The sequence below is a fragment of the Symsagittifera roscoffensis genome, chromosome 7, assembly GCF_963678635.1.
Source record: "Symsagittifera roscoffensis chromosome 7, txSymRosc1.1, whole genome shotgun sequence".
Classification (NCBI taxonomy): domain Eukaryota; kingdom Metazoa; phylum Xenacoelomorpha; order Acoela; family Convolutidae; genus Symsagittifera; species Symsagittifera roscoffensis.
Window position 1 is genome coordinate 28,426,382 of NC_087068.1, and position 23,558 is coordinate 28,449,939.

General features: G+C 33.5%; 2 protein-coding genes across 11 annotated transcripts in view; one reads left to right on the top strand and one right to left on the bottom strand.

The window, feature by feature from the left end:
- Window positions 1–23,558, bottom strand: part of LOC134850907 (torsin-like protein) — a 442,884-nt gene that overhangs the window by 154,400 nt on the left and 264,926 nt on the right. The window lies entirely within an intron of this gene.
- Window positions 1–23,558, top strand: part of LOC134850905 (dystrobrevin beta-like) — a 126,497-nt gene that overhangs the window by 43,028 nt on the left and 59,911 nt on the right. Inside the window, exon 1 of one of the 8 annotated variants that reach the window (XM_063866694.1) lies at window positions 168–233. The exons of 6 other annotated variants lie outside the window; for them this stretch is intronic. In XM_063866694.1, coding sequence (XP_063722764.1) covers window positions 175–233 — 59 coding nt within the window. In that variant the 5' untranslated portion in view covers window positions 168–174. Of the gene's footprint in view, window positions 1–167; window positions 234–21,207; window positions 22,532–23,558 lie in introns of those variants that run through there. One more of the 8 variants, XM_063866692.1, reaches the window with a different exon arrangement.

The following is a 23,558-nucleotide window of genomic DNA, read 5'->3' on the forward strand; positions in this document are numbered from 1 at the left end:
ATTTTTGACGCAACTCAATTAAGACCACGGGAAGTTAAGAAGCACAATTCTGTCTACAGTTACGGATGCGTTTGAAATGGGCGTCATTCAGCTAGAAAAAAAATCAAAATTTCATTCAATCTAAAGAATAATTTAAAATTACTCCACTGAATTTCAACACTTTAATATTTTGCAATGAACAAAAAGAAACAAGTTACATACTCGGACACTTTGCCAAGAGTGAAAAAACAACGGTAAGATTTCCTTAAAAGTTGAATATTTTACAAGTACAATTTTTGCTATCTCATATGACAAAACGAAGCCAATACTAGCAAAAAATGGATTGCAACCAATTTTAAAAAGATACTGTAACACAGACCTAACCAAATTTAAAATTTAAAATCGATTTATTTTAATTCAAAACTGTAGCTTCAAAATTCAATTCTAATCTAATTTAAAATGCCACTTTCTAGCAAATTATTTGATATTCATTTCGTGCGTACTTTATTTCAATAAAATTGGCTTAAATCAGTTTGAATCGAATTAAATTGAGTTTTATCCATTTTCTGTCTGTTCATTTTATACAGATTTCATAAAGATTATTTTCAGATTTTCTAGACTATCAAACAACTAGAAAAATAGAAAAAAAAATTTACCGTAAATTTTTCAATTGATTTTCCGTTTTCGTGTTTGGCTTGAAAATAAACAAACAAGATTATGACAAATTTATAATTTTTTTGCACCAAAAAAGACTTTTTTTCTAATTTGACCAACAACATTGATCCGAGAAAGTTGATAATGAATTGACGGTTAAGAAAATTTGCATAGTCTAACTTTTCAATACCGCGGGAACCCTTAGGATTGCACAATTTGAAAGGGAGTTCCTTAAACTAATAGTTTGCGGCAAACAATTTTCCTCGAGTGACTCTTGCTCCTGTAACTATGAAATGAGATTTTCTTGAATATCCTGCAAAAATCTCTTTAAATCTGTTTTCATACCATTTTCAGGCAAAAATGATTGTTTTTAAATCGTAAAATTCTATTTAATCCATTCTAAATTGACTTTAAGTAATTAAATGGGCCATTGTAGCTCGATTGATATAGAGTTTATTAATTGTAAAAAAAAATCAGTTCAAGTCATTTTTTATTCTCAAGCTTGTCCGCGCGGTAGCTTCAAATCTACGAAAACTTAAGGTCTTAGAACGAAATGCCTGCAACAAGGAATATCAAAATAGAAAACTACATTCCGGACTTTTTTCCTCTTTTTTTATTTTCGGCATTTTTTCCTGTTTTACATTTTCAAATGTTCTTATGAAAAAATAGTTTGGAAAAAAACCTGTTTAAAGTTTTTTCCAATAGATTTTTGCTGTACTTTATAATCATCAGGTTCTATCTTGTTTGCGAGTAGTAATAAAGTACCATGGAAAAATTAACATAATTAGCTTTTAAAATAGCATTGATTAAATTGGTTTCAAGCAGTTGTCACATAAGTTGTTAAAAATATTTACTTTTTAATAATGTATTTCAAGGTAAAGCTAGTTTGGTCTTAAAAAGCTGATGACAAATAGTATCTTTTACATGTGCGTTTTGAAAAAAGATGCTCTGTCCTTAATATTTTTGTTCCGGCCATTTGAAAAATGGGATCGAATTTTGTATCCGGGTGTCTTTTAGTATTCTCTATTTTTTTTCTCGCACTCATAGTTTCATAACCATATCAATCGTTGTCCCAGTGTAGGTTTAAATTTTTTTATTTTTTGTCTCATTTTGAGCGAATAAAGCGAACGAGAAGCTTTACAATATCTGTCTTTGATAGCTTTAGATAGCTGATATTAAGCCAATAAAACTTTGTCTTTAATCAAGCAAGTTTATTTTAGTTGAGTTTTGTAGCGCATTTTTGAAATCAAAATCTTCAAAAGTTCAAAAACACTGCAATTGTTTTGTTTCTTTTTTTGCTTTTCTATCAACTTTCTACAAAAAATGTTTGTTTAATTAGCTTAGGTTGCCAAGACTGCCGAATAGACTGAAGTCCTAAATTTTTTGTTCAGATCCCGCAAAAACTACATTAAGCGTAAAAAAGCTTCTTTTTTTAAAGACTATGGTAGGCAATTTCTCTGCTACTTGCTTAGTATTAGGCTATCCTTGTTTTTTAAATAAAACCACAATTTTTTTTTTGCTGGAAAAAGCATACTATTTTACTGAAAAAGATATATAAAATTATATTAACAATTTTACTAGGTAGATTTTTTGAAAATGAAAGATTTGCAAAGTTTTTTTTACAAAACCATCTTTCTTAGCGTTTTTTTTTGTCAGCCTTAACCCATCCAACCATTATGTTTTTAATAATTTTCTATCTAGTTTTTGCACAAAGCATTAAGGCCAGCATCCTATTGCACCACAAATTCTAGTTGTGCTCTTGGGGCAAAGATCCGATATGTCAAATATCCGCTATGTCAAACATCCGAAAATACACAACAATCATTTAATAATAAGATGCCAAAAAATTCAAACACAAGACATTGTTCAATAAGTTGATTCCAATAGAGTCGAATATCCGTTTAAAGTTGGTGTGGTGGGAGTGTGGGCGCGCTATGCGTTGAGCCGACTGCGGCGGCAATTGTTAGTTTGGCTAATGCAGAATCTCATAATCGAACAGTAGAAATTAGATTTTTCATTTTTTTTTTAGAAATGTTAAGTTTTGCTCTAGTAAAGCTGTTTTTGGATGCTTGCAACACTTTTGGGTCTTTTAGATGTTTGCACGGTAGTCAGTGCTTTTATTTTCAATTAAATAAGTCTGATAAAAACTTTTCAAGTTTTTGAATCATTGATGAATAATTTCATTCCCCCTTCATGTAAAATTACTTGGGTGATGAGCTGTCTCTTCAAAATGTGTTTCAGATGATTTTTTGCAAAAAACTTCGACTTCGTAGAAAAACATAGCACCCAAATTGCAAAATTGTGAACTAGAATGATAGCTTCGTGTCCCGAGTTTGATATTGATCACTTCTAAACTAATGATAATTAGATGTCTTAAAAGGAAACCAAAGAATATGAATAACAGCTAATGGGATTTTTTTTCTTTCAAAGGAAACTTTACATTAAAATCAAAAAAATTTGAAATAAATTATGAGTTGCACTGAATTGTTTCTTCTCACGATGTTTTTGTTTCAATCGAAATAGCCTCCGAATTTCCTTTTGTGAGCAGATTTTTATTAAAAATCGTCTTGCATTATATACCAACTTATCTGCTATAAGTTTTGTCCAAGTTTTTATTGAGACCGGAAAGCAGTCTAGCAGCCTTCTATGAGTTTATTTTTAAAAATCTGCTGTATAGACAATTGCATCATTTGCGTCTTTTTATCTAAATCCGAATTGTTTATTACTGAGAACATGATGTTTCATTGAAAGTCTGATTACCGAAAAAGTCAGATAGGCCAGTATATTATGCTTCCTGATTTTTTCCCAATTTATGTTTGGGCTCTTTTGAAAATTCTTTTTCGAGGTCTCAGGAAACTCTGATGCCCAAACACCTTTATTTACCATTATGGCTAAAGTTTAGCTTATTTAAACAAGATTTTGTTATTTAGGTAGTTTGTTTTTAAGAATCCTCAAAATAGTTGTGGTTTTTTTCCGATAATTGGCGAAATAACAATACCTTTTTTGGATGTTTGTCTAAATTTCAATTTTTTAGCTTTTGGGTTAAGAATGAAGTCAGAAAATATTCAAAAGTGTATTCTTTCATCCCTCTCTGTTTTTTTCATCGATCAACTTCATTTACATGCACATTGCGTAGCGCTTTTAATTGCCGTCACATTTATAGTCGTCCAAACTAATCAGATATGGGTTGTCGAAGATGAGGCCAGTCTTAAATTACATTTCCCAAAAAACGCTTGCTTTCATTCTTTTTACACTCTTTTAAATATGTTACAGCGGCGACCTTCGATCGACTCAACTCTTACCGGGTAGTCTAATTCGTATTCAGTTAGACAATTGCTGCCTCTCCGTCTGTAGGCCAACAATTGTCTATCGCCATTTGGCATAAATCGGTGTTATGTTTTGCTCATTTAATTCTAATGACCTAATTGTTTGGTTACGTCTGACCGTCAACATACACACTCCATGTTGAATCATGGAGTTCAATCATGGAGTAAATTAGTTGGATCTGTAGGGGCATACCATTTTAACATTATAGCAAGGCGCATTGAACTAACGAATCTGGCGTGAGGTGAGTACCTGCATTCTGGCAAAATTATGCAATCGACCCCCTATCCCATGAAAGATTAGAATGACATGTTCCAATCGGCATTAATAGCCGAAGAGAACATTGACATCGATACCCTTATTAGTCCTACGGATCGGAAAATTGCGACTCAATCAATGATCAAAAAAGACCCGGATGTCAAAAAAACCAGGACAAAGCAGCAAGACGGGCAAAAAACCTGGAAGAAAAACGTAGATACAAAGACAAAAAAAAATGCGATAATCAAGATCGAAGTGAATATGTTCGGCGGAACCAGGCAGGAGGAAGTTGATAAGAAACTCAGGTCCATGTTATTCCTAGCCTTAGGAAACGAAGGGAAAGAGTTTTTCCTCAAAGTTCACCAAAAGGCTCTTAGGAATAATTTCCGTGAATTTTGGGATTACTCAAGCCTCGCCTTCACCAGAAAACCAAACATCGCCACAAGTTGTTGAGGCAAAAGGAACGAGAAAGTCTCGAACAGTTCTGGGGAGCCGTTAGTGAAACGGCAAAGAAGTGTAATATCTCCAGCAGAGAAAAAGAAGGGATCAGATATATATTCGTTAACTTTATGAGGAAATACGATATTCAGAGGAAGTTATTAATTATTATATTGCAAACAGTATACATGCAAATAGTCAAATTTTAGTTAATCCTCCTAATTCCTCAGGCGTTCAAGTTTCTTTCAAAATTGAAAATCCTAAAACTAAACAGTCCCTTATTTGTTTCTTCTGACGTTAGATCATTACCTTCTTTAGCTAGTAGAGAAAGTGATTTGGATTTTGCCGGTCAATTAGATATCAACTGGGGCAACGAGAAGCACATATTACTCTTCCACGAAATTTATCTCGAGTACTACGGCAAAACGAGTCGTCCAATTCCTGCGAGACTACTTTCATCTACATGATATTCGAAAAAATTTGAGGAGATCACGTTACCTGCTTTGATAGTTATGAGTTCAAAACGTTCTTTGACTCAAATAATGTTAACATCATGTTTTGTACAGTCGGCGACCATCGATCCGACTGATTGCTCGAAAAACTAATTTACACATTCAAAAAAATTACACACAATGTCTTCTGAATTTCCTGAGCCCTCGTTGAATGACATATTATCAAAAATCATTTTGAATTTAAGAAGCATGACTCAATCAACAACCAACTGCACTCTACACTATAACACAACAACAGAAAACAGAACACACTTTGGAAAACACTGGTTGATAACAACACAAAACACTGTTTAGATCAAGGCAAATCGATTTTATCAAACTCCAGAGCAAAAGATTGGACAGCGAACGATAGAGTGCAGGACGGATAGTTGGAATAATTGATTGAAAAGAAGAACACGGTACCTTCGGAGAAAGGATGCGAGTGAGACCTTCCACTTTACAGGCCAGGAAAAGCCAATCTCTTAAGCGCTACGCTCCGTCAGGCCCATCAAAAAAGGCAAAGCTTACCAAAAACTGCAGGGCAAGAAAAACAGAGAACTTTATTATCGCGAAAATGGAGACAAAACGGTTACCATGTCAGAAACAACCAATGAATTAGCAAACAGTAAAGTTTCGAGAAAATATATCATTGTCTTATTCAACTCCGACAAAAAAGCTTGAATTTTCAAGGGGAACATCACTTTACCTTTTTTCAACAAAAACTTTTCAGTAGACGCATACCTACATCAAAGGAGGCGAATTGGACACAGAAGCCAAGCAAAAGTGGCCGTAATCCCATCCTTCTCAACAACAGGGCTCGAAAACCCATAGATTAACGAGACGGGCACCCCAATCCAAAAATCAAGAAACCGCCAAGCATCAAGAAACCCGATTTCAAACCAATAGTGCCGGACAAACTTCACCAACAGGTTGCTTAGCGAAAGCTGAGTTATTCTAATTACCTTTTTTATACTTCAGATTTGAGTGAATGTGAGTGGACAATTGGTGATTTCCGATGTAGATATGTTGGTAGAGAGATGACTTGTATAAAATTACAAAAAAGACAAAGGGAAAAAACATTCCAATTACAAAATTATTTTATGGCAGAATTATTAGTCATAGGCGACGGCGACGACTTACTAGACTCAGCAGCCATTAATCTCTAATTGCTCAAACTCAATCGTACCAGACCCAATCCAGTCTCTTAGGCAACTACTATCATGATTTAGGACTCGGATTTTAGACCAGGGCTCAAAACTTAACCATCTCCGATGGTTTCAACCCAGACACTTCTTTGCCGACTACGATTGAGATCATCCAAGTGCATACTTTAAAACCCCTCGTCCCCTTAGGAATATCGGTTCTCCTAAATCTGTAAGGATCTTTGCAAGCCTTGTATATCCTCCGGACCTCAGGGTTCATATACAAACCCAGTACCTGTAGACTAAAATGAAACTGAGAACTACCAGACTGAATCAAATCATCTTACTTTGCCTCAAGAAACTCTGGTGGTAGAAGCGATTGAGACAGTTTCTGAATTTCCAAAGGGCAGCACACATTAGACCATATAAAAGACTGCATAATCAAATTCTAGGATGCAAGAGAAGCCTACGGAGGATCCAACAAACACCTCGCTATGCTCAGTCTCTGTGCTGGAGGAGCTACTAGTTCCGTTAGAACCGAGACAGGACGTTGGAAGTGATATAGATATCGAAATCGATACCGAAAGTCAATTGATGATCCAAACGGATAAATTCATCAAATAAAATGAAAAGGATGACCATATCTAAATTTCATCAAAATATTGCACCAAAATTTTCATCCTATCTTTAATTTAGTACACTGATTAGTACATTTACTAACATTTAAAAACACTGATTAGTAAATTTACTATTTCATCATCCTCTTTACATTTCATCATACACTAGCTCGCTGAAAACTTAAATTAATACAGTGGAAAACAAGCTCACCTCAGCTTTTTCTCTTGATTATCTCTAACCATTCCATGGGATATTTTGTTCAAATTTTTGCGATTTCGAATCTCCTGTTAATTTTCTTTAAAAAAACTTTGATGCTTGTGGTTGTTGTGATTTCATATTTCCTTTTTACGGTCACCAGAGAAAAAGATTTGTGGAGTTTCTTACAATTAGTAGTTACTTCAAACTTTCGCCAGTGAGGGAAGTGTTGTGATTTGTTCATTCAATTCTAATTACCTAATTGTTTCGTTACGTCTGACATTGAACGTGCAAGCTCCTTCGGAGTGAATTTTTCCCTGCTACTTTATAGAACACTCTCAAAACAGTTTTATTTCGTATTCTTTCACCTTAGTTGCTTCAGTTATTTTAGGGGCAACCATTTATTTATCGGTTTTAACGATAAAGTTTTCTTGATCTTGATGATCAAACCGTGACGGAAAGAGTTTTTGAAATAAAGCTCGTTTTTAAGGTTTGGTCTCCAATAGTTTAATTTCAGGGCTATAAATTTGATAAATTCATTGATCTAAAGTGTTAATTTTTGTGTAATTTTAGATCTACGAATCTCAACTGTTTTGAGCTTATAATCATAAAAATGTGTTTTCTAAGGGCCGATCTAAGATATTTTGAGGATAGACCTCTCGAAAAGTTCTAGGATCGGTCGACTAAAAGTAGATACAAAAAATTGTATCAAAGAGTACCCTATGGATGGGTAAGGATTCTAGTTTCTGGTTTGATCCCTTTTGTAAAAAAAAAAGGCGTTAAGAACACTTCAAAAAATTCAGAAAAAGTTGCAGAGTATATTCTTCAAGTTACAAGATGCAGAAACCAAGCTCCTCGTGCAATTATTTATAGGAGAAGCATTGAGTTTTCACTTTATCTCTGGTATTTCTAACTTCCTGTTGTAATATTAGATTATTATTTTTTACCTCATAAATCATAAGGTGATATCAAAAGGAAAGCTGTGGGAGGATAACAAAAAGAGTGGAAACATTTTTATCATTTCTGCTCAAAAAAGTTTTGTTCATATGCTGGTTTTTGAATTTTTTTTGTTATCTGCAAGGAGGAGTTATTAGACAGTAAGAATTTAGATTGAGAAGAAGGTGTGAGCTCACTGTATCGGAAGTGTTCTTTTGCGATCACTTCCCTCAGGAAATTATTTCCTGTCTTATGTTACAGCTTGCCGGCAGTTATTGTGGGTGTGGTTGATTGTGATGGCAGAAACATTGCTAGTTTCGAGTTGAAAAATACACAAAATCATTTTTTATCATGTTATAGAGGACCTGTTGAATGTTTTAAATGTCCTATTAAATGTGTTATTGTCTTGTTTTCCTATTCTACTTTTTCGACTTTTTTCCATTCAAACACAATTTACAATTTTTGTTACTTGTCTTGTGTTAGCTAAACGGCCATTTGCTCTTTTATGTCATTATAAGTAAATCAACAGAGTTTATATCCCTATCGAGGCTTCCTTGTAACAAACTATCATTATACATACTTAACGTTGCAATTTGAATAAAAACTGTGGCTGTTTTCGAGTCGGTTTAGTTTTTTATCGGCATACAATGATGTAGTCTAAATCAATCTAGCGTTTTTTCAGACACGGATTGTTTTAAGCTTGAATATTGAGTTTTCTGATTTTATTTACTGCAAAAATTGACTATTGGATATTTTTTGCAATCAAAACTAATTTGCTTCCTGAAATGTTTAGCAAGGTATGAACATTCATACCCGCATCCAGTTTAATAATAGATTATATTACAATTTTAGCACCAGTCTTAATAGAAGTGAGGAAAATCGATTTTAATCAATTAATAATCGATTATAATCTCTCTTTTTGGAATCAAAATATAATTAATTATAATCCATTATAATCGATTATTATCGATTATTTAATCGTCTATTTTTCAATACAATTATAATCAATTATAATTGATTATAATCCCTTATTTTTATTCAAATTTCTAATTCACTAGTTTTGCACAAAAATCCATTATAATCGATTATAATTGATTGTAATCCACTGTTTTTAAAGTTTTCAAATCAATTCAAATTTATAAAGTTTTTTTCTTTCTTACCCATTAGAGTTGTTTTGTGATAAATATTTTAAGCTTTTTAACCACCAAAACATCAGCAAATTGATTTAGTTTCATGATTGATTCGGAAGATTTATTTTCTTCTACCGCGGGAACCTTTCCACTAATATGAAAGGATCTCTATGAAACTTTGGTTTCGTGGTGAAACTTTCTGTTCACATGAGCCAAAGTGCTCAAGAGATCTCTCTTTTAGAGATTTTTTTATTGGCCAAAAAAATTATAACCCATAAAATATAATTCGAACATAGTTTTGAATTGAAAAAAGTTCAGCAAAATAAGAGGTTACAATCGATTATAATTAATTTCAAGGGGTTTCTGTGAAAACTATAATCAATTATAAACGATTATAAGAGATTATAATCTCTTGGAAAATCTCACAATTATAATCAATTATGAATCCTTTAAACATCTAATTTTGGTAATTATAATCAATTATAATTGTCAAAAAATCATCATAATAATCAATTATAATCGATTACTTACGCCTAAACATGGATGAGGGTATACCCTCAATTTTTCCTGTCATCGATTGACACTTCAGAAATTTTCACGTTTTTACCTGTCTAAAATTGACAATTGCACTCTTATTCGCACTGAAAAATTGTCAAAGAAAATGACAAAATACCAAACCAGAAACACATGTAATATCAAAAGTTTATAACTTGAGGGGGATTTTAAACATATCTGACCCATTCAAAGCGTTATTTTATAACTGTTACTCACAACCAGACTCTTACTATTATCACTAAGCATTGAGCCTGAGAACCTTGAGCCTAAATTTCTGCGTTGGAAAAAAAATAAGATAGTAGTAAGGATTAAAAAATAACACAGAATGTTCCAACTATAGTCCTGAAAAATGTTGGAAAATGCTGGTGTGATAAAAGGGTCTGAATGATAAACTACAACATAGACAAATTCGACAGTCAAAGTAAACAAGACTGCTCGTATCAGGGCGAAGCACTGAATGTTCCGACTGCCTTTTAGGGTCTATGGAGCAGTGATAAGTTAAAAAAATTTAAATGTAACGAAACAAAATTGAGTTTTTTTTTTAAATTTGAGATTTTTTGTGAAAACATCTCGTTTTATTAAGTACAAAGTGATAGATTTTGCTCCTATTAACAGATCAGTTATGGCATTTAAGCTTCCTTCAGCCAAATTGGAACGATTTATAAGACGGATTAAATCTCGCTTACGCGTTAATAGCGCGAAATATATATCGCGTGTTAATTGTCCCAAATTGGTCAAAATGGAAATCTTTAAATCCCCATAACTTCACAAAAAATAATCACAGGCCAAATATCTTTTCAAATTTAAGCTCAGGTTAACAAAAATTTTCGAATGATAAAAAAAAATTCCGTCAAAAATGGCTAGTTAAAAAGTCAAAATTTGTCTGAAGAAAGAAAAACTCACCCCGAGCACAAATATTCCGTTAATTTCGTTACAAAAGTCGGAACAAATAGACAATTTGGACAACAGTTTTTGCAGAAAAATGACTACAAAGACAAAAAACATTAATAAAAATCAAAAAATGAAAACTTCGCGGAATTTGAAGTTTGAAGTTTTTGATTACCGAAATTTCGCTAAAAAAATACAAAAAAACTGTTTTTGGCTAAAACTAAGTTTTCGAGACTTCAAGTTAGCATATATGAGCAATTGAAATCCTGATCGCTCTCCTTTATTCGCTCGAAATTGGACTAAAAGCTAAAAGATTTCAGATCGATTTTTCTCGACGTTATGAACTAAATTTTCGAATTTTTCTCAGCTCATTCAAAATGCGACTAAGAAACATTTAATAAACGATATCACTCTAACCTGTTCGATGATTATTTTGTATGGAACAAATTGAAACAAAAAAGAATAAAACACTAAAAACACGCCGCAATACAAAGCTCCTCTCCAAATACATTTAAGTTTGAAGAAATATTCTACAAAAACCTATCTTTTGTGTTTTTTTTCCTACAAAGTATCACTTATAAAACTACAGAATAAATATCAAACCAATATCAAGAAAAAATGGTCTCAGATTTAGCTGAGTTTAGTTTTCTGCTTTTTAACTAACGGAGTTCAATTTTTTATGCTTCACTAAACTTGGTCAGTTGCACTAAACTTTTCCTTGTTATTGTTAATTCAAATGTTTTAATCTTTAAAACAAAACAAAACTGTTATCGCTGTTCAGGCAAAACAATGCATATTGTAAAAGATTATCAAAAAAGAGAGATAATTCAAGAGTGTTGTCCAAAAGATTGGTGATTATTACAACAAATAGTCCAAATAATGACTTCTATAGCTAAACCGTACCTATGAAACAAAACAAGATCTGGAGTGTTCTGCTATTTAGCAGATCTAGCTATAAAACAGAGGGCTGATCAGATCTGATGCAGAGCTGTGCACATCTTAAGTGACAAAATAAAGACCAAGTACCCGTATTATCAAAGGGACAATCAGTCGCCTTGTCTTGGCTTTTACAAAGTGAGTGTGAACGGAGCAATATTTCAACACGTAAATTTTAATTTTATTTTTGTCGTTTTTGATTGTTAAACTTTTCAAAATAAGTTTTATTTTTTTTTGTGGTTCTGACCACTAAAAGTGAGGACTAACTTAGTCCTCGGGATGGTTTTTGTTTTCTTATTGTTTTTTCTCATGTAAAATCAGGCAACAAAATAGTCGTCACAATGAGCTGAGGGATCTATTTTGAAATCGTTTCTACAGCAAATCGATCGGATTTGAACCAATTAGATTTTGATTACTGTCTAGTATAAATAGCTGATTTTCTGATATTAAAGGCAATTTCAACAGATTAAAATTCAACAGATTTCCTGCTCCACAAAATAATTGGTCCAGATAAGGTTTTTAAGGTCTTTATTGTGATTTTAGAAGGACGGAACACCTAAAAAAAATCAACAATGTTTGCAAAAAAATTGAAAACCCAAACACCCCTGTCCAAAAAAAACGACATCCGCCACTGCTACATGAAAAAAATATATAATTTTTTCCATTTAGTTTTTTCATGGAAATGCGTTATACAAAAAAAAATTTTAGTTATTGGTGCAATTTTTTTTTGTTATTGGTGCAAAAAACCCAAATTTTACAAAAGTCTAAGTCCTTATTTTGTCATAAAAATTGGCATTGATTAAATTTCTGACCCCATTCTTTTTTAGTGGTGGTAGCTACTGTTAGTGGAGCGTTTGTTTGTTTGTTGTATGAAATTTGTTGTTAAGCTAAAAAAAACTTTGTTCAGTAAGCGAAAAAAAAATGAAAGCTTCGTAGCACTTCCGTGTCACTTGAAAAATGAAAAAAATAGAAATATAATATGTGAAAATTGAAAAAAATTCGAAATTTTGTTATATTTTTTTTAAAGTAATTTTTTATTCTGTTTTTTTTTTGTTTTGATTTATGTGTTTTTAAAAAAAAATTTCAAGCAGCTACGATGTGAAGTGAACGCCGGCTATTTTTAAAATGACTGATCAAATTATTCATGCTAGGAAATCATTCGACCCAAGCAACGTTATATTTCATTAAATTGTTGGCTGACACGAACTTTAAAAATTTGTATTCAACCTTGCGTCTAGGGGAAATTTTTTCAAAAAACATGATTATTTTTTACTCTTTTTCTCCTTGAAAGAAGTGTTATAGTCCAAAAACTACTTCAGGCCTGTTCAACGACAGTCAACTTTTTCAGTGATACGCCATTTTTTTGGAAATCCTGTTGAAACTAATCTTAGCTTCTCTTGGATTAACCACGTAACCAGACCATCTTGTTAAGATGCTGTACCGCAAATCGCCTATTAACCTAGAAAAATGTTCCATGATTTTGGAATTTACAAGGGCTGATCTCTCATAAACAACCGTAGCTGAATAAAATTGATATGCTTATTTTCCGTTTAAATTTATTGTGACTCTCATTAGTTTTTTGATCAGTTGGGGCTAAGTTTGGACTTTGTGCATAGTGACTTTGTGCTAAGTTTGGACTTTGTGCATAGTTTGGACTTTTCTTGAATAGTGCAAACAAGAAAAACTCAAAAAGTATTGAAAAAAAATCGATAGATGTCTAGTTATAACTGTTAGCTTCTAGGTCACTGCTGACAATTTGATACCAGAATGGAATTTGACAACACTTGATTCCTGCATCCCTTCTGATCCATTCCCGACAAACATAGTTGTTCATACGCTTTAAGAAGAGCGAAACCGATTCAAAAACAAATATCACAATTCATTTTTTCTTTCATCCCGCTGGGAGACTTAGAGTTTTCAAACTTTGAGCTTGAGTTTGAACTGCAAATAAAAAAAAAGACTGCTCTCATCACGCCACGCCGAAGCGCTGAAAAATTTGACTGCCAATTAATGTCAATGGAATAATGTTCGCGTTAGAAAAAATAGATGAAACTTTCAAAAAAAATTGAAATACTTTTTTTCAATTTTTTTTTCAAAAATTATCCCAATTTTCAAATATTCATCCCAAGTTTCAAGTACTCCAAAATTCAAACAATGAAATTAGACCGTAAACAGACAGTAAATTATTCAGATGTGCAAGGTTTTTTTAAAATTTAGACCACAAAATTAAATTGAAAATCAGTTTTCTCTTGAAACCTCAGAGAAATTGTAAAAAGTATATTACTAGGAGTCTTTTCTGCTTATCCATCAATACTGAACACATCATAAGTCAAAACAAATGTTATTTTTTCAAAGAATGACTAGATTTTGAGAAAGGTCAGGAGATAAACTCAACTCACAAGCAGTCTTTTGAACAAACCGCTCATTTCTTAATAACAGACGCAAAATAAATTCCTTATTGATTTTTTCGTCGATAGTATTTTTTGGTCGAGTTACTGCCAATCAAACTTTTGCTGATTGGCAGTAACACAAAAAAAATAACTCAATGCAGCAGCTCAACCAGAAATTGAATACTTTTTCTGGACGAAAAAGTTTTTGATCTATATTTGAAATTGAAACAGCAAATGTCTAGCTACTCCAAGTTTCGTGTATTATCGTCATAAATTGTCACTCATACAATTCCCTCTCTGAAAAATTTTTATGACCAGCAATTTTTCAGGGAAAAGTCACAATGTTTTTCTGTGTGGGAAATAAGTTGGAGAATTTTCTTTGGATTGTTACATTGTGCAGACACTTAGTGTCAATGATCCTTTGCCACGGCCAGAACAGTTTTTGAGGACGAGCTCTAACTTGACCTGCAACTTCAAGCCTACCACAGTCTTATCGATTTCGGCTGCAAAAGTTCTAGACGCAAGAAAGACGGCCATGAATCGCAAAAAGGAGATTTTCAAAACCATATTAATCAGGTCTGGAATGAGGTGAACTACTAGGAACCGACTGTGATTATTGTAGTTCCTGCAAATCGCAGAGGAGCTATCAGTAGGCCTTAATAGTCCTGTCGAGGATAGTCCATTTGTATTATCTCCCTACATTCCAGACAGTGTTATTTTGCTCAGCGAAGCTGTTTTTTTGCGCCTCAAGGCAGTTTTTTTTAGCGTCTAGAACTTTTACGTGGTACCACTTTTGCAGCCAAATTTGGTCAGGCTGTGGTAGACCTGAAGCTAGAGGTCAAGTGAGAGCTTGTCCTCACACACTATCATTGCCATGGCATGGGATCGAATACACGATCTGACGTTTTCATAGTGAACGCCTTACCACTCTGCTAAGTGATTAGAGAGGTCTGATAGTTTTTTATTGATTCTCTGCAAATTGTAGAATTAAGCATCATTTATTGTTATTTATTTGGTCTTTCGTAAATAAGTTCAAGTCTTTTTGTGTTCGGAGAAAAATTATTACTTCTGAAAAAATTTTTTGGTTCTGCAGGTCCCAGGTTGATTGTCTTGCATTGATTGGCTTGCTTTTTCGGTTTATAATAAACCCGGTCATTAGGAATAAACCCACTTGCATTGATTGACTGGCATTTTCGGTTTATAGGAATAAATACGGTCATAAACCCCAATCACAGTTAAGTGTATGCAAGTTTAGATGATCACGAAATTGTTCAGAATCTCTTGATCTACAACTCATTTTGAATCATAAGTTGCATAGTTTTTGATAATTCTGCTGAACATAGTAACTTTGTCGAATATGTGTTTTTTTTTAATCAATCTCCCCATTTTTTTCTAAACGATGTTTCGTATCTTTGTCTTTCTTGTTTAAACCGTTTTTGAGAAAGAAGCAGTTCGCCATTTGACAACTTCATTCGATGTTTTTTCGAAATAATCCCAGACTGGATCGAATTATATAAATATATCAATTTTCCACAAAGGCGAGCAGAGAGGTATCAAATAAAGATAAATTGGATCTCTTTAACCATTCCCCCCTCTGGTATCTAGTAAAACAAACTGCCACTCTTATGATAAAATAATTCAACAGTTAAGCATATGCGATTTTGCACCTAGTATCAAATCTCTCTCCTTTTGCAAAAGGGGGCAATAGTTAAAGAGATCCGATAAACTTCTCTAAGCAAGCTATTTTGTAAAATGTAAACCACTTCTTGTCAATATCAATTTTTATGAATAGCAATCGTTAGCTTATAATATTAATTATAGCTTAAATCTGCTGAGAAAAAGCTGGGCTCAGAATATTTGTTTCCATAGGTTTGTTTAACAAAAGCTGAGCTTAGAATATTCATTAGCTTTGATCTGTTAAAAACCCGCAAAACTGCAAAAATGGATAAATTATTTCCACGCATAGTATTTTTGAAATCAAATCGCTCAAAAATTGATCAGCAACAAGTTTTACTCAACTTCACATTTAGTTCTGACCTTCCAGAAAGTTCTCGTGAGACAAATAGCGATTATTTGGACCAAAGTTTAAGTTCAAAACCAGCCTTGTCACATTCGGAAAAGGACGTTTGTCAAACTAAAAATGGAATGTTCTGTCCGTATCTGATGCATGCTCCAGATGAACAGCAGATTGCTCTGAAGAAGCTGACCACTCTACCAAGGTAGGACGCTTTCAGGTCAGAGATGGTAATAGCTATTATAGTCCAAGAAGGAATTGTTGAATTTTTTGAAATGAAACTTGCTCTGCTTAGCTTATCGGACGAACTCCAAGTAAACTGAGTGGTGATAATGAACAAAATGTTGATACTTTTTTTATTCTTGCAGGTTTTTGATTGTAGAAGTGTCAAAATTTGTAGAACACTTGGTCAAATAGCATATACTTATAAGCAAATTTGCTCTTTAGTGAAGTTTTCATCAAGTTTATAATAAAAACAAAAAATCGGAATTGAAAAACTCAAAATCTTATTAACCCACCGTTGAGTCATCCAAATTTTTCTCACGGTTTTTAACAAAAAATCTAGGTAAATTTTCATAGAAACTGATAGTTTGCATTTATTGCAGAGCCCTCTGCATTAAAAATTAACAAAAATCAATTCAACACTGAAATTGGAGCGATCTCAAAGATGAGCTGCAGTCATCATTTGTGTTTTTTGGAATGTTCTTTAACATGTTTTTGGCGTCAATTCCGGCAAAAACTGCGTTTTCCGCATCAAAAAAATGTTTTTTTTTGGCATTCAACAACTTTCAAATAATTTTCCTAAATAAAAATTATGTTTTTTAAACATCAGTTTAATTAACTTTCTAATCTAGTGTGTGGGTATGGTCCAAAAAATAGACCTTAGAGACAGAAAATTTTTTCGAAAACAACATAAATTAACCTAAATTTGGAGCCAGTAAACATAATCTTTTTCATATATCAAGTTTCGAACTTAATGAGCGCAAGTTTAGGCAAAATATTTCTCCGTCTCAAAAAATTTTAACCTTTTATTCTGCTCAAATTTTTGAATACAATTGTTCTAACTAGTGAAAGTTGGAAGAATCTAAAATTAACTGTTGTTTCAATTTTTTCCAACGTACGAGTAACAAGTACGAGTAAAGCAAGTGAATAAGGTATTTTTCGAAACCTTTTTTTTGTACTTTGTACAGCTACTTGAACGCCCGTTTGATAAGCTTACTTCTGTTCGGAGCATTATTCGCTCATCTCCTATTACCACGTGCAAAAAGGTACAAACTTGAGGAAAAGAGCCACTTTCTGTTCTTATTTGTAGAGCAATCAGCTACTCTTATTTTTTGTTAGGCTTAGTCGGAAAAACACAGCCGCAAGGCGCCATGCCATGCAAATTCTTCAATCAATTGGAAGTTTAAAACAAAAAATGTATTCTTTTAATTGATCAAATTACATTACATTAAGAAAGTTAAGAGTTAGGAAAGATATTTTAAGAAAACTGCCATAATATTCTTTTCAATAGACATTCTGTATAAAACCTTTTTTGCATAAAAATCATAATTTATAAACGGTTGAAGTGCTAATGGCAATAAAATCGATTTTTTTGCGACCAATTTTTGATCCAAATTTTGTTTTTATTTCAAATTTTTTCCAACAAAATATTTTTAACACAAGTATTGTTTTAATTTTAAAATTCTGTTCACATTTTTTTCATATTTTTCCCAATTTTTTTTCTTTGCTGAGGAGAGGTAATTAAATTGGCGACAAAATAAAAAAAAACAGCTGAAAATGAAACAAAAAATGAAAAAAAAGCGGGAAAATGTTGATTGGAAATACAGATTAGAGAAGGAAATTTTATTTTCATCGAGAACACTACTTTTAGCCTTATCTTTTAAACCTGTTTTTCTTAAAGCAGTAAAAACTTTTTTATAAATTAAAAATTAAAGTGTAAATATTTAATTACTTTTCGAAATTTTTCATAACACTTTTTTCTGTGTAAATCCAGAGGAAAATCACGGTTCTTCAGGCGATCATTTATTTAATTTATATCAATCAATGCGCACGCGAACTGGAAACATTTTATTATGATTATTATTGTTATTATTATTATGATGATTATGATTGTTATAATCATTATTATAGCTATTATGGTTGTTCCGACTTTCGATACGAAAGTAACGGAATATTTGTGTTCGAGGTGGTTTTTTGTTTCTTCAGACAAATTTCGACTTTTTAACTAGCCATTTTTGACGGAATTTTTTTTATCATTCGAAAGGTATTGTTGTCCTGAGCTCAAATTTGAAAAGATATTTTTACCTGTGATCATTTTTTGTAGAGTTACAAGGGTTTAAATATTGCCCTTTTGGCCAATTTGGGACAATTAACGCGCAATTTTTTTCGCGCTATTAACGCGTAAGCGAGATTTAACCCGTCTTAAAAATTGTTCCAAATTGGTTCAGAAAGCTTATATGCCATATTTGATTTGTTAATAAGAGCAAAATCTATCACTTTGTAGTATATATGAGGTGTGGGGTGATGTTCTCACAAAAATCTCAATTTAAAAAACTTACTCGCAATCAAATATGTTGCAAAATCTAATTCAAAATTCTTGGAATCGTAAACTTGACCATGCTTCAACTAGCTTAGAACTTTCTTTATATGTCACGGCTGTCTTTCAACCTCAATTGCTGTACTACTGTAAAGGTATACGTTCCGCGCTTTTTAGGTTTATTGTTCCGACTTTCGATACGAAAGTAACGGAATATTTGTGCTCGGGGTGGGTTTTTTTTCTTCATACAAATTTTGACTTTTTAGCTAGCCATTTTTGACCAAAAATTTATAAATCATTCGAAAGCTACTGTTGTTCTGAGCTTAAATTTGAAAATAAATTTCATCTGTGATCATTTTTCGTAAAGTTACGGGGGTTTAAAGATTGCCATTTGGGCCACTTTGGTACAATTAAGGCGCGAATTTTTTCGCGCTATTAACACGTAATCCGTATAAGAAACCGTTCCAAATTGGTTGAAAGAAGCTTATTCGCCATAATTGATTTGTTACCACGAGCGAAATCTATCACTTCGTATTTCATATGGCGTGTGGGTGGATGATTTTCACAAAAAGTTTCATATTTAAGAAAAAAAAATTTTCTTTCTGTTTTTTTTCTTTTAATTTTTAAATGTTATTACTGCTCCATAAACCAAAAAAGGCAGTCGGAACATTCAGGGCTTTGTCCTGATACGAGCAATCTTGTTAATTTTGTTCTTACTCTTATTACTTTCTCAATCGAAACCACATTTTGCTATACTTTTTGTGGCAAAACTTGAGCCGTTTTTCGCCTTCTCCGACATCTCATTCAATAGCAATCTTAAAATGTTTAAAAAATTCCTTTTATATTTTGAAAATGAATTTTTCCGTAATTTTTTACTGGGATGAGCTGAGTTTTTCAACTACATTTGTTTTTAATGCCAATTCTCCGCATCATACTGTCTATAGCTCTTAGGAACTTTTCTAAGCAATTTTTGTTGTAGGCATAAAATTTCAATCCTATTATACCAGGAAAATGCCTTAACATTACAAAAATCTCAAAGTAAACCCTAAGTCAGTTTGCTCTTGAAAATCAAAAACCGAATAGTTTTCCGAGTGCATATAATTAAATAACATAAATGATATACCTTTTTCTAAGTATATATATCTCAGCGGACCCCGACGCACACAGTGCGTCCCGTAGCTTATCCTAGCCATGCTGAGATGAGTCGGATACTCTTGCTACCTGGTCACTTAAAGGGAGCTTGTAGTGCATACGACATCCCACCTTACGTGACCAGCTTGGATCCTATAGGGGCACCACTCCTATTCAATCCCACTCGTTGGCCCATGGTCATCATAGATAACCCACAGGGATAACTTAAAAGGTCTCTGGCTTAGATCGAGGTCTTTGGCTTAGACCGATGAGCATAGCTCATGCACTACTTGGGCAGGAATCTCGTATCGCCAGCTTTCTTTCCCCTACTAACAGACAGCTAGGAAAAACCGATAACCCGCTGTCAGCATTCGGGTCCATACTAACCGGCAACTTAAGATCCTTTAACAATCGCCAGTAACTATAGAACATAGCTACCGCTTTGAGGGAAGAGTATCCCTAAAACTCCTTTAAACAGAAGGGTTTTTACACGACTATGCAAGCATAGACCTTCGCCGAACACGAAGCCGCACAAAGTGTTGATAGACGTACGGGAAACCCGCCATTGGTTAGACCAATGACAGGAGGGGCATGCGCAAATACAAAGATGTCGGGTATCCCCCAAGGCTCACATTTGCCGAAGCAACGCTCCCCTTGGTTCGCACCTACGTCTCTAAGCACTGGGCAATGCGGCGTGTGACGCTAGCAGAATTGGCCTCGTTTGATGAACCGTCGGTGTTATACTGCAAACTCCACACAGTATAACGCGCAGGCAGACAGGAAATACAAATACCTACCCGACAGTTCAAAAGCTCAGACCAATTCCCCAGGATGCACCGGGGTAGATCCGATTACTGCGGACCACACCGTAAAGGACTACACCACTCGAGGAGGTGCCACACTAAAGCATTCTCCGCATCATACTGTCTATAGCTCTTAGGAACTTTTCTAAGCAATTTTTGTTGTAGGCATAAAATTTCAATCCTATTATAACAGGAAAAATGCCATAACATTACAAAAATCTCAAACATAACCCTAAGTCAGTTTGCTCTTCAAACAGACAAAATCAAAAACCGAGTGCATATAATTAAATAACATAAATGATATACCTTTTTCTAAGTATTTCTTTTTACACCCGGTACACACGGTAGAATTTGGAGAATATTGTTGTTTGGTCTTGTGATATATGGTATCTATAAAACCTCATTTATGATACCCATAAAACAAAAAAGTTCAATATACTTCGCAGACTGTTGATCGCATGGTCAGATTTACGCCCTCTTAAATGACAAAAGAACATCCATGGAATTGTCATCGCAGCTATATATTTTTTGCACAGCTCCCTATGGTATGTGTGTATTTGCACCGTTGCGTGTTCTTAGGGCTTTTGAAATAGAAGCATAGCAATAAAACAGAGAGCTTTTATTGATTAATTTTTTATCTCTATCCTTCAAAAGCGGCAGGCATGTAGAAAATTTGTATATACGCCAGACACGCACGCGCTCTGAAAATGGCAAAAATGCCTGAAGTAATTTAGAAAAAATCCTTAAGATTGCACCAGTTTCAAATACAGCTACTATGCGTCAAACTGATACAAATTCTTTGTCGATAGAAGGTATTTACTAAAATAGCTACGGGAGAGACGCAATATTAAAAATATATTTGGAATAGCTCTCAGTTTTGATGTCATAGTTGATTGAAAAAAGGCATAAGGAAGTCAGTGAACAACATTCACAATATCCATTATAGTACAAACATTACTTCCTTCTGTTTAGCTCCTAAAACTCATATTTTTGGTCATTGTTCAATATTCATGCGTATCTTTGTTAAATATTTCAATGGCAAAATTTTGCAACAAACCAACTTGTACCAACTTGAAAACGCTTTAGTTTTTTTTTTCTACAAATGATACAAAAAATGACTCTAGTATTCGCCGATGTTTTGAATTAAAAACGCTCATCAATTTCGATTTATGTCTTTCCACTTTGGCTTTAAAACATTCACATTGTTTTTTATATCTGACAAATATGGAAGTCAAATCGAATACGTCGATCATTTTTGTCATGAAGATTGATCCTTTGAAGCCCGATTTTTCGAAACAAAAGAACTCATAAAAATAACTTTTCTGATTAAAATGGAAACCTGATTTAAAAAGTGTGACTTCGCACTTTTGATCCATACACTTGAGCTTAACAACTTCCGCTTCAAACTGTTTAACTGTGAAGGAAAGTGAAAATTTTCATTCCGCAGTATTGCTTTTCCTTAAGTGAAGTCCCATCTTTGATTTGTCCAAATTCCGCCCATTTTACCCTTTTGTCACGCACTAAGTGTATTCATCTCAACTTTTAAGTATTATCTTACCCCCTTTTTGTTAGCATTTTTATTCCAAGTCCCAACCCATTTTCGACTTATTTGCTTAATGGCAAAAAGTACTTTTATTTCAGTTTGAAAGCGTCACGCATTTAAGCTACTTGGGTTTTTGCCTGCGCTAAAAACAAATGATATCGTAAGTTATTTGACGTGAACTTTTGTGAGCAACCGGCCACATGGTTCAAAACTTCACATAAAAAATCAATACAAATACGTCATTTTATCAGCGCCTATCAATCAACTACCTGCACTGGGAGCACATTTTAATAGAATCTTTTTCAAAGAAGTTCCCAATCAAAAGCACCTAACGAGCAGAACCATTTTGTGGCCTGTTTAAACGTTACTTATACAATTCGTTGCTCAGAAATTTCTCTTTTTTGCTGTTTACTGCAGCTAGCATTAACAAATATCTTGAAATTATAACTTTCATCCGATTTGGTGGCTTAATTGGGCTGAAATGTCGCTGCGAAGCCGCGTGTCAAAATCAGTCAGTCCGCTAATGAGGAGAAAGATGATAAGTGGAAGTGTCATTTCCTCTTTCACGTAAGTAATTTTTAAAGTTATTTTCCCACTTTTTCATAATTTGCTCTGCTTTCTCTTTAAACAAGAGATGTTTGGTTCTAGTGTTGGTATAAAATAATCAAAGAACTAAACTCGATTTGAAGTGAGCAAAATTTGACCTGAATTCATTTAAAGCAAGAGCGGAAGGGGGTATTTCCAATTGGTTTTTCAATCACGTCTCGAACACTCTGCCGCGTCTTTTCAAAAAGCTTATGACGCAGTCGCAAACTAATTTATGCAAAATTCCCGGTACTTTGCAAGGCTATGACCGAAACGTTGCGTTTTTGCCGAGCCTCCTTTATCAAATTGTGATCACATCGGCGGTGTTACTATATAATAATATGGGTTGGTCGACCTTAAATTGATGGCGCACAGTATAGATATAAAAGTTAGTCAGATAGCCGAAATACTCAGTAAGACGCTGATAATACGGGGAAATGTCTTTTTTCAGGCTGTTTGTTTGATGTGTTGTTTTTCATCGTCTAATGGAAACTGTAGTGATTTCAAAGTAAACACATGTCATTTATACCTGAGCGAATATCGAGTTCTGGTGCGAAGTGAATCGATGATGGCTTTTTATATAAACTTTGGGGAATATATAGAGAAATTTAGCCGTCTTTTGTAGGTTAACTAAATAAACATGTGAAAGGTGTTTTCATACTTTTTAAAGAGAAAACCAAAGCCACCAAAATACTTGATAAAGGTGACATTTTTCTTTGCTGTTTTCTAAATTTTTCAGAATTTAGAACAAATTCGGAAAAACCAATAAGCATTTGACAACCGATTTTGATACTTCCATAGATGCAAACTTAGATGATTATTTCTCAAATTGCCAAAAAAGTATACCAACGAACAAAGCGAAAACTCATTAGGTCGAGTGATTTCTTCGTCACAAGGAAAATTATCAAACTAATAATAATCTTCGCCTGGCGAGCGGTCACCTTGGATTCTTCCGCCAAAATGTTTTCTTTTTTTGCAGAACATTTTTTTATTAAAAAAGAATTATCGG